The 16151-nt window shown below is 42.4% G+C and overlaps 2 protein-coding genes across 2 annotated transcripts; both read left to right on the top strand.

Annotated features, from left to right (window-relative positions):
* Positions 1–285: 285 nt before the first annotated feature.
* Positions 286–8475, top strand: eif3s10 (eukaryotic translation initiation factor 3, subunit 10 (theta)). The gene is made up of 22 exons (XM_085297491.1): positions 286–462; positions 929–1119; positions 1212–1348; positions 1516–1679; positions 2144–2343; positions 2515–2723; positions 2830–3001; positions 3126–3230; positions 3371–3469; positions 3559–3675; positions 3798–3983; positions 4166–4513; positions 4606–4710; positions 4784–4897; positions 4998–5120; positions 5207–5360; positions 5468–5649; positions 5775–5842; positions 5936–6363; positions 6491–6623; positions 6745–6962; positions 7612–8475. Exons 1-22 carry the CDS (start codon positions 414–416, stop codon positions 7794–7796), a joined length of 3687 nt encoding a protein of 1228 aa, XP_085153617.1. The 5' UTR covers positions 286–413; the 3' UTR covers positions 7797–8475.
* Positions 8476–10644: 2169 nt separating this feature from the next.
* On the top strand, positions 10645–15667 carry emx2 (empty spiracles homeobox 2). Its single transcript, XM_085297490.1, has 3 exons — positions 10645–11422; positions 12653–12837; positions 14346–15667. Exons 1-3 carry the CDS (start codon positions 11032–11034, stop codon positions 14511–14513), a joined length of 744 nt encoding a protein of 247 aa, XP_085153616.1. The 5' UTR covers positions 10645–11031; the 3' UTR covers positions 14514–15667.
* Positions 15668–16151: the final 484 nt, after the last annotated feature.

The raw sequence follows: 16151 nt of genomic DNA, 5'->3' as shown, positions 1-16151 counted from the left end.
ATTTCCGTTACTGAAAACATGCCACAGCCAACGGAATCATTTGTCATTTAAAGTCTTATGTGCTTGCATATCCAAAAAGGTCTACAAGATGTGAAAAGGGTGTGTTTACAAATGATAAAAGTGAAATAAAAATAATCACAAAACTACGCGGATACGCTGAACTGTACGTTGTATTAAGTTAATTGTCTTTATTTCCTTTCACCGCCTCATAGATGCGGCGCACACAGTATGGGATTGGGGGGGAGGGATAACACGTGACGCAACTGGCAACCCTACCAAGGCTACTCACGAGGTTGTTCCTTTCTCAGCCAGCACCGTTGCACAGGGTGAGTGCGTGGCTTTGATGGACTGGTAAAATTTCTTAAAATTAATCCAAGTCAACCAATTTTGAGCTTTGCTAAAAGGTCATCGACATGCCGGCGTATTTTCAGCGGCCAGAGAATGCTCTGAAACGAGCGAACGGTGAGTATACAAACGGCTTCGTGTTTTAACAGATGGGCCACATCCATGCTAACTACTGGGCGAAGGGTTAGCTGGCATTAGCCGTTGGTGACTCGTTGTTGTTAGCCGGCCGGGCTAACTGCTAACGCTAGCCGGATGGCGGGGAAGCCATATCGAAATTGTGAAGCTACGTTGGTATGTAGCCAACAGTCTACGCAGATTTTTAAATTACAAAAGAAAGACTTTTTAGAAAAGTAAGTGACTGCCAGAGAGCTGTTAACCTTCCACGTAGCTTTACGGTGTTGTTAACGCTGCCTGGGAATCGGTGCTGTAAGTAGATCCTACTATCACCGACGCACCAACAGCGGCCTAATCAGCCGGCTCTAGCTTGTCACGGTGTGTGAAGCGTTTGCTTTTTTTTTTTTTTAATGATGCGGGACTTGACGCGTTTATTGTTGACTTATATTATTTTAACATGTTTGCGCAGAATTTCTTGAGGTTGGCAAGAAGCAGCCGGCCTTGGATGTCTTGTACGATGTCATCAAAAGCAAGAAACACCGAACATGGCAGAAGATCCACGAGCCCATTATGCTCAAATATCTGGAGCTCTGCGTCGATCTTCGCAAGAGTCACCTGGCCAAGGAGGGTCTCTACCAGTACAAGAACATCTGCCAGCAGGTCTGCAAGAAAAAATCTGTGATTTTTGCACACACAAAATAATTTATGCAAAATAGCAGTTTAGTCTAAATGTAAGCGCTTTCTGTTTCCAGGTGAACATCAAGTCTTTGGAGGATGTGGTTAGGGCCTACCTGAAGCTGGCAGAGGAGAAGACTGAGACAGCCAAGGAGGAGTCCCAGCAAATGGTCCTGGACATCGAAGATCTGGATAACATCCAGACCCCAGAAAGGTGATGCTGCTTAAGTTTTTATATAGTAAATCAGCTGTTTAACAAATGACTTAATTCATTTCTTAGGGCTGGTGTTTGATTTAACTTTAAATTTTGATTTGTTTTTTTTGTTTTTTTTTCAATTAAACAAATAAACTGGACTAATGTGAAACTTGCTTTGATTTTAGCGTGCTCCTGAGTGCTGTGAGTGGAGAGGACACTCAAGATCGTACTGATCGCCTGCTCCTCACTCCGTGGGTGAAGTTCTTGTGGGAGTCCTACCGCCAGTGCCTTGACCTGCTGAGAAACAACTCCAAGGTGGAGCGTCTATACCATGACATTGCACAGCAAGGTAGGGACATGCATCAAATTACTTTTTAAATACTGTCTGTTTTCATGATGTCATGTTCTAGTCCTAAGTCAATATTCCAGGCTGCTTACTACCATCTTAATATAAAGTTTTTGTATTTTTAATCGTTTTCTGTATATGGATGTTAATTAACACCAATGCATGTATAGTATGTTTTATAAAACAAAAATCTTTCCCAATGAAGTCATTTAATTATTATTCAGAAATGTATTTCAAGTCTGTTTGCTGTGAGTCTAGGATTAGCTAATCCTCAAGGTATTACAGCAGTTACGCAAAGCAATGCGATGTAATAAGATATAATGTAACAGATTAAATTAATTGTCAAAGTGAACAGTTATTGTTGTTGTTACTATTAATATTAAATAACTGAATAGTTTTGCAACTGCAAACATTTTTACAGTTAAAACCTTTAAGTACGAGGCTCTAAAATCCTACCTTCCCTGCAGCATTCAAGTTTTGCCTTCAGTACACCCGCAAGGCAGAATTTCGTAAGCTCTGTGACAACCTGCGCATGCATCTGGGTCAGATCCAGCGCCATCACAACCAGAGCACTGCCATCAATCTGAACAACCCTGAAAGTCAGTCCATGCACCTGGAGACACGTCTGGTGCAGCTGGACAGCGCCATAAGCATGGAGCTGTGGCAGGTTAGTCTACCTAACACTCTTCAACAACTACACAAGCATTTTCAGATCGGTTGCCTCCACTGTTGTGGGATGCTGTAATGTGCAGCTGGCAATGTATAATATTATAGTAGCTTTGAAACATGATGAATGTAAAATTAATGGTACTAATGCAATTATTCTTTTTCCTCTCAGGAAGCATTCAAGGCTGTTGAGGACATCCATGGCCTGTTTGCTCTTTCCAAGAAGCCTCCCAAACCACAGCTGATGGCCAACTACTACAACAAGGTGTCTACTGTATTCTGGAAATCTGGAAACGCTCTCTTCCATGCCTGCACACTTCACCGGCTCTATCATCTGTCCAGGGAGATGCGAAAGAATCTGACCCAAGAGGAGATGCAGCGGTATTCCATTAATTCCTTGTGGATAAATGCACCAGTGTTTGTTTGTTTTTGTTTTTAAAATTTGATCATGACCAAATATGTATTGAAATTTACTTTCAATTTTCAGGATGTCTACCCGAGTCCTCCTGGCTACGCTATCTATTCCCATCACCCCTGAGCGTACCGATATTGCTCGCTTGCTTGACATGGATGGCATCATTGTTGAGAAACACCGAAGGCTAGCTACCCTCCTTGCCCTGCAGTCTCCACCAACCCGCCAAAGTCTCATTAATGATATGGTACACTATGTGCTCAAGAAGAGAGAGAAATCTTCACACCCTTTTAAGAATATAGTTTTTTGTTTTTATCTGTTCTTTAATTTGTTTTAAATTTTTTGTCAAATGTATGATTTTTGTGTTTTAGGTTAGATTTAACTTGCTGCAGTATGTTGTAACTGATGTGAAAGAACTTTACAACTGGCTTGAGGTCGACTTTCATCCTCTGAAGCTGAGCGGGAGAGTGACCAAGGTAAACTGTCCAGCTTCATGTGGCAGCAGCAAACGTAATAATTACAAGGAGCTGTCGTTCAGTTCATTTTCTTACATACAGCTTGAAGTTTATTCATTTAATTAACATTTCTTGTTGCTTGTAATTTCCTACTCTTCTAGGTGTTAAACTGGGTGAGAGATCAGGCTGAGAAGGAACCTGATCTTCAGCAGTATGTCCCACATCTGCAGAGTAACACCATCCTGAGGCTCTTGCAACAGGTAATCCTCTCTCTCTTCTGGTTAATCTTTTTTTCTAAATCACTTCTACCCTGAAATGGGTGTAATTGTCTTCATTTTTTAAATTTTAGGTTGCACAGATCTATCAAAGCATCGAGTTCAGTCGTCTGGCCTCTCTGGTTCCATTTGTGGACGCCTTCCAGCTGGAGCGCTCCATTGTAGATGCTGCACGGCATTGTGATCTGCAGGTAAGACTCACATTGGTAGAGACACTGACATCACTGATGGTCCAGAAACAGGGATGTGAGCTATTACTGAAGTAACATGCTGCGTTTTTGTAGATTATCTAACATTTCTTTTTGTCTTGTAGGTCAGAATAGACCACACCTCTAAAACTCTGAGCTTCGGCTCTGATCTGAACTACTCGACCAAAGAGGATGCTCCTGTTGGACCTTTCCTGCAGAACATGCCGTCAGAGCAGATAAGGAACCAGCTCACTGCCATGTCTGCATCTTTGGCTAAAGCCATACAGGTCATCAAGCCTGCCTCCATCCTGGTGAGTTCAACCTCTAACCGATACACAGTGACCAGAGGCACCTAATATACAGCGCCCCCCCCCCTTTATTAATGTACATACAGTGACGGTATTTTTCATGTTATATTTAAAACATTACTCATGTTATGCCTTTGTTTGAATTCAAGTGCATCTTATTTATTTTTTTAATTATTCTTTCTTAGCAAGAGCGAGAGGAGCATAACCAACAGGCCATCGCTGCCTACCTGAAAAGTGCCCGCAAGGATCACCAGCGCATCCTGGCTCGTAGACAGACCATCGAAGAGCGCAAGGAGCGTCTGGAGAGCTTAAACATTCAGCGTGAGAAGGAGGAGCTAGAACAGCGGGAGGCTGAGATGCAGAAGGTTCGCAAGGCAGAGGAGGAGCGTCTGCGGCAGGAGGCCAAAGAAAGGGAGAAGGAGCGCATCATGGAGGAGCACAAGCAGATCAAGAAGAAGAATGCCCGTGAGCGCTTGGAGCAGATCAAGAAGACTGAACTTGGAGCAAAGGCTTTCAAGGATATCGACATTGAGGTGATGAAATGTAGCCATAATCAACTTGATCTGGGTAAGTTTCACATGGATTACATTTTTAATGTAGATCTAACAAACTGGTTTTGTTGCAGGACCTGGAAGAACTGGACCCTGACTTCATCATGGCTAAACAGGTGGAGCAGCTGGAGAAGGAGAAGAAAGAACTTCAGGAGCGTCTGAAGAACCAGGAGAAAAAGGTAATGGTATTAAATCAGTAGAAGTATTGATAACTTAAATATGTACTGGGCCCTAAGTTTTATCTCTCTTCAGATTGACTATTTTGAGAGGGCAAAGCGTCTTGAGGAGATTCCCCTGATCAAAAAAGCTTATGAGGAGCAGCGTGTCAAGGATATGGAACTGTGGGAGCTCCAGGAGGAGGAGAGGGTAAGTGGGCAGGAAAAAAGCGCTTTACATAAAGAGATAAAAACGAATGTAAAACATCTGAGCATCTGGAATGTAACAAGTTGTTCTTCTCTTTATGTAGATTAGTACCATGAAAGTTGAACGGGAGAAGGCTCTGGAGCACAAGAAGCGCATGTCCAGGATGATGGAGGACAAAGAGAACTTCCTGTCCAAAATAACAGCCGCTCGTAGCTTCATTTATGAGGTAAGACTGCTTAGTCAATCTCTGAGCATTAGCTGACTATGAGGACTGAAGCAGTGCTTTCAGCTTCACTTCTGTGCCTTTTAAAGGAAAAACTGAAGGCTTTCCAAGAGCGCTTGATAGAGGAAAGGAAGACGCGCCTGGAAGACAGAAAGAGACAGCGCAAAGAGGACAGGCGTAATGCTTACTACCGGGAAAAAGAAGAAGAGGCACAGCGTATTCATGAGGAGCAGCTCAAGAAAGGTTTGTACAATCACGAATCCGTGATCCAACCTGTCCTCATAAAGTTAGGACAGGAGCTCATATTCCACAGAGAACCAGGAAGGATTTTTAATTTTTTTTTTTTATAGAGCGTGAAGAGCGTGAACGCCTGGAACAAGAGCAGCGAGAGGAGGAGGAGAGGGAGTACCAGGAGCGTCTACGAAAGCTTGAGGAGCAAGAGCGGAAGCAGCGTCTTCGTCAGCAGGAGATTGAGGAGCGAGAACGACGCCGTGAGGAGGAGAGAAAGGTCCCACAGGAGGAGAAGCCAAAGGTTTGGATCTGTTTTTTAATAAGTTGCTTTTGCTTACCCCAAGATGGCTGGGATGGGCTGTGTAAGGATAATATGGTCTACAGGACTGTGAGTAATTTTGAAGTATCATGTGATTCTGTTAAAAGGAGGATGGAGGATGGAGACGACGCACAGAGGGTGGGGATTCAGAGTGGCGTCGTCCTGCACCAGACAGGTGTGTGTCACCAACACTTAGTTCCTGCTTTTCTTCTTGTAATGCCGACTCAGCTAGGAATGGCTTCTCTAACAACAACTGTGTGCTCCTTAGGACTTGGAGACAGGACGATGACAAGGAGGAGAAAGAGTTACCTTTCAGACGAGATGGTCCTCGTAGAAGCGGAGAGGACAGAGGTCCCCGTAGGGTCTTTGACGATGAACGAGGCCCACGCCGTGGTGACGATGAAGACCGCCCTGTTCGCAGAGGGTTGGATGATGACCGTGGTCCACGCAGAGGTTTCGACGATGATCGTGGTCCAAGGCGTGGTGGAGATGACGACCGTGGTCCTAGACGTGGCTTTGATGATGACAGAGGCCCTCGTAGAGGCATGGATGACTCCAGGGGACCCAGGCGTGGAGCTGATGACGACTGGGGCCCCAGAAGAGGAGATGATGACAGAGTTGGAAGAAGAGGTATGGATGATGGGCCACATCGTGGTGATGATGACGCCAAACCTTGGAAACCACTGGGCCGACCTGGTAAGTCTGTAGCCAATTGGCTATCAGTAAATAATAGAAAAGTCTTGTTATCCAACAGCCAGGCAGCTGGTCTGTGCCTAAATGTCAAGTCTTAATAAAATGATGATAATGAACACCTCTGATATAGGGGGGTGGCGTGAGCGAGAGAAGGCCAGAGAGGAAAGTTGGGGACCTCCCCGGGGTGGCCCCCATGATGATGGAGATGATGGCGAAGGAGACGAAAGATCCAGCGACCGCAACAGAGACCGTCGTCCAAACAGGTGGGGCTAATAGATCTATGCCTGTATGCTGAGTTATTCGTAGCACCGTGGAGGATGTGACAATTTGCTTTTCAGGTAGTTGTTGGCAGAGTTTCTAATTGGTGTCACTGTGCGTTCACAGAGAGGATGGTATCTGGAGAAGAGGGGGTACTGATGAGGGAAGCAGCTGGAGAGAATCTCGCAGAGAGGAGGCAGACCGCGATGATCGACGTGATCGAGACGATCGACGCGATCGAGACGATCGACGTGACCGTGATGATCGCCGCAATAGAGACCCTCGTGATAGAGATCGCCGTGATGATCGTGACAACAGAGGCCCACCCAGAGATCCTGATGATGGTGAGCAGAGCATGTTTTAGACTTGCTTTCAGTGTCTTTGCTGGGTTTGATCTCATTAAGTGTGATCTAAGTAATTTATTTTATGCACAAATGTTAACTTTGTTTCAGAAAATTGCTGTATGAAATGTAAATAAACAATTAAAAAAAAAACTGCATAGATTTACCAATAATTTAAGCTCTGCTTTTATTAATAATAATCAAATATCAAGCTTGAATGGAGAACATTTTGATTCCAAAACTAGTATGGTTTGCTCCCAAACACTTTTGTTGTTAAGAGATGTTAAAAGAAAACTGATGTGCACAACATCACCATGGTTTTTATCTTCCTGAAATCAAATAAAAAGTAATCACAGTTGAGAGAGATTTAAAACGCTGTAGACGCTGGTGTCCCTGATCCAACTCTCCATCCTCAATCCACTGAGCTCATCTTCTGACTGTCAAAAATTTCAACGTGAAGATAACTTATTCAGCCAGCAGAGGGCACTGCAAACCCATTGATACATGCTCTGCTACATAAGCTTTTTTTTTTTTTTTTTTTTTTTTAAATTTAAAGAAATCATCCACTTTGGACACACGAAACTTCCAAAGTTAAAACATAAAAACTTCCGTTGCTGGAATATTTTCTACGAAACATCTTTGTTCCCCACAGGTGGTTCTTGGCGTCGTGGAGGTGAGGATAAACGTGAGGAGCGCGACAGGGACCGAAACAGAGAACCGGGACGGGACCGTGATCGTGACGCTGATGGAGAGAAGGGCTGGCGTACTGACAAAGAAAACCTTCGCCGCACCAAAAACGAGACAGATGATGATGGCTGGACCACCGTTCGCCGCTGAACCTCAGCTCATGGCTCAATCAATAAAAAATGATTTAAAATAATAATAATTATAATAATCAGAAATACCACATCACTGTTGGCCACAGTGTTACATTGGGGGCCCAAAAATACCTTTGATTTGAGTATTTGTAGAATGCAGTTTCCTGGGAAGTGATTTTGTTTTATTTTTATCTTGACCTGCAGTTTTGAACCGGAACCTCCTCACCTTCTAAACACCATTAACCAATGAACTTGTGTTCACTTAGGTTTCAGTGAAGCATTACTGTAACCCCCAGTGGTTGGAAATGTTCTTACCTTAGTGAAGTTAATCCGACCTACATGCAAACCAGTGAACCTGCTACAATATTGAATGCAAACTCAGTGTACCACCAACTGCCTCTTTTATTGACTGTACCTTGCATAGATGTTATGGCACAGATCTACAACTCTTCTAATGGCTGATGGTGACTAGGAATCGTGTCACCTGCTTCAGTTATTTCAGCTCTTCCATCTAATATGAGATGCTTTCTAACCTGTTAAAGAACTAGTGGAATTTACATTTTGTGCATGCATAGAGTATTGAAATGGTCTGGCTTCATATCCAGTGCGTGCTTCTATCTTGCTGCAATCAATGGTATCACACCAGGTTGCATGTGAACAGATAAAGCCTTTATTAATAAAGACAATGCTCACCAGGAGTATGTTCTCTTTGTCTTCAATGGGATATAAAAAATGTTAGAGTATGCTGTCCTTAGCTTTGCCTAGTTTAGATCAATAAAGCCACAGATAACCTTATGAACATACATTTTAGAAATAAAGCCTGCTTGCAAATGCGTTTCAATACTTAATTTAAATGAGTAAAGCAACTATGTTGATACTTGCACATGATGAAGCTTGTCGTTTAGATTTTGGTTTCTGGTTTCTAAATTAATCCCACATCACTGCTAATGTATAAACAACACATGGGGATGCTGCATCGTAATCCAGAACTTCTTGGCTACCTTGAGGCTAAAACTGAAACATGTATGCCCAAATATTTAGGAGCGGTCAGACTGCTGGCCTGGCAAACAAGATAATAATAATTCAAAACTGCTTGTGGAGGCTACAACCGTACGACGCTGGCGATCTGAACTTTGTAAAGCCTTTCTTTCTGTAACCACTAGATGTCGGTAAAACACCAGAAAGAAGACGCGTTACATCTGAAAACGGGAAACGTGTTGGTTCATGCCTAAGATCATCAGTTAACTGAGGGTATAAAACTCAGTAAAAATATAAACAAGCAGAAGGTGGTCAGAAAGGAGGCAATTACAAAACCAGTAACATGCTGCTGGAGCTATAAAGTAAGAAAACTCCCTCAGCAGGGCGGGAGTTTGTTGTCCCAACAACAAAACTGCGTTGGCATTTTTAATTTGGCTCCCCGATTTGAGCTACTATATAATAATGATGATGATGATGATAATAAAAGTAATAGTAATAATAATAATAATAATAACAGTAAAAATAATAGGCTGATATTTAATGCAAACCAAAAGCCTCTATCTGAGCTGTATAAGCGAATTGAATAAAAAACTATCCACCTCTGGGAGATTCCTCCAGGTATTGAAAATAATAAACTGGAATGTGTTTTTTAACATCTTAAACAAGATGGTGTGTGTGGTGTATGTTTGTGGGCATGTTGGTGCTCTGATAGCGCTGAGAAGCCCATTCAGTGCTCCAGTATATTTTTATAGGCCACATTTAATTTCAGGGACCCGCATAAATGAGCAAAGCCTAAACTCCATGTGAGTAATAATAATAATAATAATAATTTAATAATAATAATAAGTGGAGTTATTCTGATTATATGTATTTGGTTGGAAACTTTCCTTGAAACATGTATCAGCTTACAAGCAGCGGCCAAAAAATTAAAATGAACAAAAACAAAAAAAGGCATAAAATGATGAAATAATCTCCAAACATTTGGACGTAGGCTGTCGGTAGGCAATACATCATTTTCTCATTTCGGGGGATGCATCAGTTCACTTGTCAGCAGCCTGCGCGGACTCCAAGTGTGTATTATTTCTTTGTGAAGGCCCGCTGTGCGCGGACATGGCTGCAGCTTCGTGCTGCTGCCGTCAGCCGCTGATCTGCATGCAGGGGTGACAGGTCGCACTCGCACAGGTACACTACTCTAATAAACAGCTCTCACCGTCTAACACACAGCGACACATCAGTGTTACTGAACACTGACTGTTTCAGGATCGTGTCCCGCACACTAGATAAAAAAAAGCAGAAGCACCTCTAAATCTGAGCTTAAGCGCGTCTGCGTCTTCGACAAACCATTCTGCACAAATGTAAGCGTGTCAGTATAGAACTCATACTAATGTTGATCCTAGAATCGGGACAAATGGAAACAAGCAGCAACGAAAAAAAAAGAATTTTCTACAAATGTCCAGTCACAAATAAATAAATAAACAAAAAGAAAACAGGAAAATATGGAAAAATAAATTAAAACCGACTAATGGCGCAAATAAGCGGCTGCTGAAAAATTCCATTTATTCCATACCATTAGCATCCCAAAAACAGAGTCAAACAGAGCTGATGTGTTGCCGCCACATTGTTTTTGCATATTTTAAAGTAATCACCTCTAGTAGTAACAGCACACACACTTTAAAGATCTGCCTGAATCTGTCGTAGACACTAAATGCAAATAAGCAGGCTACCTTTTCTACTGGTTAGTTGAATGTGTTAAATGTCCTGGAGATATGTGCGCACGAGTGGATGCATGTGTCTGTGTGTCTACATGTGCGCGTGCGGGCATGTGTGCGTGCACGCGGGGGGCTCTTCTCTGAACGAATCCGTTCCGTGTTGCGCGTTCGAGTCCGCCTCTCCGCGCCCCTGCTTCCCATTGACGCACTTTTTAAGCGTCTTCCCCCTTCTCCACCTTAAGGCGAGCAGCAGCGGCAGCGACCAATCACCATGCCATTACAGCCTTCAGAGGAAGCTGTTTATGGGGCTGCAGCGCTAATTAGGCTCATGAACTAACAAATCTGCCTGCACGAAGCCGGCGAGGAAAACGATCACATCCATGGATTAGTCTGGGAGTAGCCGAGCACTTTTTATTTTTTGGCTTCTTCGACACTGCCCGCCGCCCTTTCCCAACTTGTTTACTGCGCAGAAACTTTCCCCTTTTTTTCCTTGGGTGTGGAGTATTTTTCAAGCAAGAGCGCCTACGACAACTTTAACCTAAACTGGGGAATCTGGACTATCAGACCATGTTTCAACCTACACCCAAGAGGTGTTTTACTATAGAGTCTTTAGTGGCGAAGGATAATCCGATACCGGCGTCCCGCTCCGAGGAGCCCATCAGGCCAGCGGCTCTCAGCTATGCAAACTCCGGCCAGATGAACCCATTTCTGAACGGCTTTCACTCCGGCGGCAGGGGCGTCTACTCTAACCCGGACTTGGTTTTTGCCGAGGCGGTCTCTCATCCGCCAAACTCTACCGTTCCAGTACATCCGGTGGCCCCGCCGCACGCTCTGGCCGCTCACCCGCTTTCATCCTCACACAGTCCGCACCCGCTTTTTGCCAGCCAGCAAAGAGACCCCTCAACTTTCTACCCCTGGTTATTACACAGATATAGGTACTTGGGTCACAGGTTTCAAGGTAAGTTGTCAAAGTATTCGACTTTGGATGAGTTTTACGCACGAACAACTACGGGCTGTAGCATTTTCTTTTCTGTTATTATTTCATTTTTGTTTTTTTAGTTTTTTTAGACTGTGTTAAGCTGAGAGCAAGGTGGTGTAAAAAAATATAAATATATATTTGTAGCTGTAGCAGAACAGTTTTAAAGTGAAGCGTCGTTAAATGCCAAAAGTAGTTTCTAAAGGTGTCGCAGCTGTAAAAAGAAATGACCTCGTAACGAATTTCTTCGATTTTGGACAAAGAAAAATAATCTGTAACAAAGAAATATTTATGGCTGGGCTTGTGAGGACGCCTGCAGCTTTGGAGTATGTGTTAACGGGTTGTTGTTTTTTTACGAATTGAAATTCTGACATGTTTGTACACCGGTAGTCTGCAGGTTATATATAGCGCATGATCTATATCCAGAAACGCAATGAAAGCATTTCGCTAGTCTGCGGTTTAAACCTGTTACAGCAGGTTTTTTGTTTTTTAGTTTTTTTAGTTTAGTTTTTTTAAAGAAATAAATACATTTTTATTTGAGCTAAACGTGTAATTATATGATTATGCTGTTTCTAAATTTCTGAACCTGACATCAGACAAAATATGAGTAAATTGTAAATTTATTGTTTAAGTTGGTTTGGCCTGAGAACTTTTCTATTGTTGATTTCGGGTGCTGAATTTGTGGTATTTTTATGTGATCGTTGTTATTATTAATAATATTATTACTGAATATTATTTTTATTTGTTTGATTTGGTTTGTTTTTCCTGCAAGTGACAGCGCTATTTTTATTTTTTATTTTACTGGAATGTATTTTCAGTTTAATTTCTAAGATGGTTTTGTGTGTTGTCGATTTACAGTTTGTTCACAAAAAGCTAATTTAATTAAGTCCAGGATTATACGTCTGCTTTATTTGTTTCCCTCTTCTCTTCACACGGAAGGACTGACAGATATTAAAAGAAGAAACCTTCAGTAATGATTAATTTAAACACACACACACACACTTTCATAAATACGGCGTGTGGCTTTTTATTGACTAATGTCCAGCTTCTTTTTGGACTTTATTATCGTCCTCTTTTATAGTCCCTCAGGAGACTGCAGTCCTCTAGCTGCGCCCAGGCCTGTTGTTTCTTATGGAATAGTTAACATCTTATAAAATATACATATATATTTGAATACGTCACTGAGGATCCTCACTTTCTGCTCGCTTCCAGGTAATGAAACGAGTCCAGAGAGCTTCCTTTTGCACAACGCGCTGGCCAGAAAGCCCAAAAGAATCCGGACAGCGTTTTCACCTTCGCAACTCCTGCGGCTCGAACACGCGTTCGAGAAAAACCATTATGTGGTGGGAGCAGAAAGAAAGCAGCTCGCCCACAGCCTTAGCCTCACAGAAACTCAGGTAAGAAGCACTGGATTTTACTCGACATTCCGCCCTCTCTCTCTCCACTCACCTGCTCTCACGTTGTGTGTGTGTTTTTTGTTTCAGTGCTGCTTCTCAGCGCGTCGTGTCGTGTTTTTGGCTTTTAGGAAATCCCCACTTTCATTTTACAGTAATTCGAGAGATTATTATTGATTATTATAGAAGCTGACTGTGTCGTGGTGCTTGTCCTGGAGGACGGTGTGTTACTTTTTATGTGTTTGGTTTTTTTAACGTGGTACCGTGCGTCATGGAGCCTTCAATCAGGCCTGTAAAACGTGTGCGTATTTACGCGCGGCACTAAAGCGGGGTGTTATCATTTGCTTATCATTTGCCAAACAATAACGCGAAATTATCAGGTGGCACACCGTTTCCACGTTGTCATTTGAAGACAGAGGCTTTCTGCTGGAGCCAGTCGATCGTCATTGTGTAGGCCTAACCTCATTCCAGGAGGGGGTTGAATTACTTTGTTTTGGGGTGGGGGGTGGGGGGAGAGAATGTTGCCTTTTCAAAATGGAGGGCAAATTAACCAGTTAACCATTTTATAGGGTAGGAGATACAAAGAGCGAGGCGGGTTCAGTGAATTCCCCCTGCCATATTTAAGATGCTGTTTGAGCCCATCAGCCTGCTGTCTTTTGTCCGCTGTGTGTCCTTTATACGGCGGGGCCTTTTGGAGGAGCTGAAGGGACAAATGAACCGTCACCTACTTCAATTAGCCCACTGAAGGCTTATTAAACGCACCTCGGTCACCATTAAAGAGCTGAAAGGGCTGCACAGCGACAAAACAGGAACAGATAATTTATCGATTTAGATGTTGTTAATTCCCCCCACGGTACCGATTATTAACAAATCCACTTAGAGGAGCGTGTGGACATATATGTTAAACGTGCCTCAGAGACATTTATTTCTCTTGACATCCACATGCTGACATTTTTGTTTTAAAAAATCTAAAAAAATTAAATACATTTCTGACCTACTTTGGGTATGGCGTCAAAGTTTCTGCGCGCATTAACTACATTAACAGTAGTGAACCTTATTTATTAAAATATTCTATTTGTGTCACAGCTCCTTGTCTCATTTTCCTTTTTCCCTCCCGATAATTTTAAGGCGTGATGTGGAAAAGACTCTGTCCTGTTATATTGTTAATAGAATTGGGGTTTGACCTTTTTAAGGCGGAAGTCGCTCTTTTTTATGTGAGTTAATAAGAATAATTGGAGTAATTAACAATGACATGATTTTTAATGGCATGTATTCGTGCTGTACTGGAACTATAATTGATGTTTGTTTATCCTGGCGGCTGTTTCCTTAGGTGCAGGTCACATTTTGCCTTTTTAAAAAAGTATTGTTATTTCTGCTGAACTCTCTGCTTGTTTTTAGCCATGCTATCCTATTCACGCTTGGTTTTACGCACTGGCCAATCGCGGTTTATCTCGTGAAACTGATACGGGTTTTTCTGGTCCCCCCCCCCCCCCCCCCCCTTCTCTATGCAGGTAAAAGTGTGGTTTCAGAACCGACGGACGAAGTTCAAGAGACAGAAGTTGGAAGAGGAGGGCTCGGAGTCTCAGCAGAAGAAGAAAGGATCGCATCACATAAACCGGTGGAGACTGGCGACTAAACAGGCGAGCCCGGAGGAAATTGATGTCACTTCGGACGATTAAAATAAAGACTATGCGCCTGAATGAAGGAGGACATGGATACAGGATGCCGTGTAGAGACAAGTGAGAGGGTACAAAGCCAATGTCACATTTCAGATCTCCGGAGACCGGCAGCTGAGGGTGAGACAAGCCCGACTGACACTGCTGTCACCACGCGGGTCTGTCAGTCCGAGTGACCCAGGGAAATGTGACCGACAGTGTGTCAGTCCACCTACCTGAACCCTTTCTCGCACCAACCACCACTACTACCCCCCTTCCCCCACCCTCCCCCACCTACAACCAACACCTAATTATATTTTTCTCCAACTCACATTGGACGTTTGCACTTCAGAAGGCTTTTATTATTATTTTTTCCTCCTCTTATTTTTTTAAACAAAAAAAAAATCGTTTCCACGTAAGATATACCAAAACACCAAACTGCTTTTTTTTTTTTTTGTAAAACTTGAAATGCATGGTCTAGTTTTTTTTTCTTCTTTTTTTCCTGGTAGCTGTTTTTAATTTGACGAGTTTTCGCAAACCAAGGAAAAACAGAAACAATAACAACAAAAAAGAGGAATAATCAGTTTTGTTTCTAACTCTATTTTCAAACAGAGAGATGTCGTGCTTCTTCCTTTTTACAATGTGTGCAGTCTTTAATTAATGATTCTCGTGTAAAAGTGATTGTGAAAACATATGAAGTAGCGGTGCTGCGTTATGGTGTTTATTTTTAATTTTTTTTAAGGAAAGAAAAGTGGAATTTCGATGAAAAAATGACATCTTTCTATAAAAAAAATAAAAAATAAGTGAATCAGACCACAGACAAAGTACTTAAAGGGAAGGTATCAGGACATTCCTTTAACCTAAAGCTTTACCAATGTGTCGCTGTGGCCCCCACACAGGCTTCTGTCAGGACTTGACCCTCCAGTGAAAGTTGCAACGAAGGACTAAAAAGCAAGAATTGAGCAAAGACAGGAGAGAGAGCAAAAATAAAAAAGCACTGAGCGTTATTCCATGTCCAGAAATGCTAAAAAAAAAGTTAATGTTTCTGTTAAACCCGCTTTTACAGAATGTAAATACTTTTTGTGTTTGTGTTAAGTTTGCTACAATTTTAACACAAAGTATACTTCCAAGAAGTATGTAATTGTCAATATTTTGTCAATAAAGTTTTATCAATATGTCGCGCGCAGTAAAAGTATAGGCTTTTGATTACGGAAAGCAACCTTAAGGTTTTTTTTTCTTTTTTCTTTTTTTGGAAATGCGCAATCATTTAGCGCACAGCGAGGCGCGCTGATGTGGCGTTTATAGGATGATTTAAAAAACAAAGAGAGGAAAAATTCTGCAGCATGTAATTTGTTTTCCTCAGCCCTGCATTTGTTTCTCAGTCTGACATAGAAAGCATTTTTTTTCCTCCAGGAGCTGCAGCGTCTGCTCCGCTCCGGCTACAAAGAGTCCCTACAAGCTTTTGTGAAAGTGCAAATCAGTTTGGGCAATTATCATGTGAGTAATATGAGGGGGGAAAGGGGATGCATTGCCCAGTGGTCCACTTTAATCTCTTAATCCACGGATCCAAGGGGGGCTTGGTTGGACATAATTTAGTACAATCTGACTACCCCTCACGACGCGATAAGGGAAGGTTGCAATGTGCCGCAAAAAATGGGATCT

The sequence above is a fragment of the Mchenga conophoros genome, linkage group LG13 (genome assembly GCF_057382185.1).
Source record: "Mchenga conophoros isolate Kocher_MC1m ecotype Shallow Benthic linkage group LG13, M_conophoros_male_GT1.1, whole genome shotgun sequence".
NCBI lineage: Eukaryota > Metazoa > Chordata > Actinopteri > Cichliformes > Cichlidae > Mchenga > Mchenga conophoros.
This window is presented reverse-complemented; position numbering and strand designations above follow the sequence as displayed.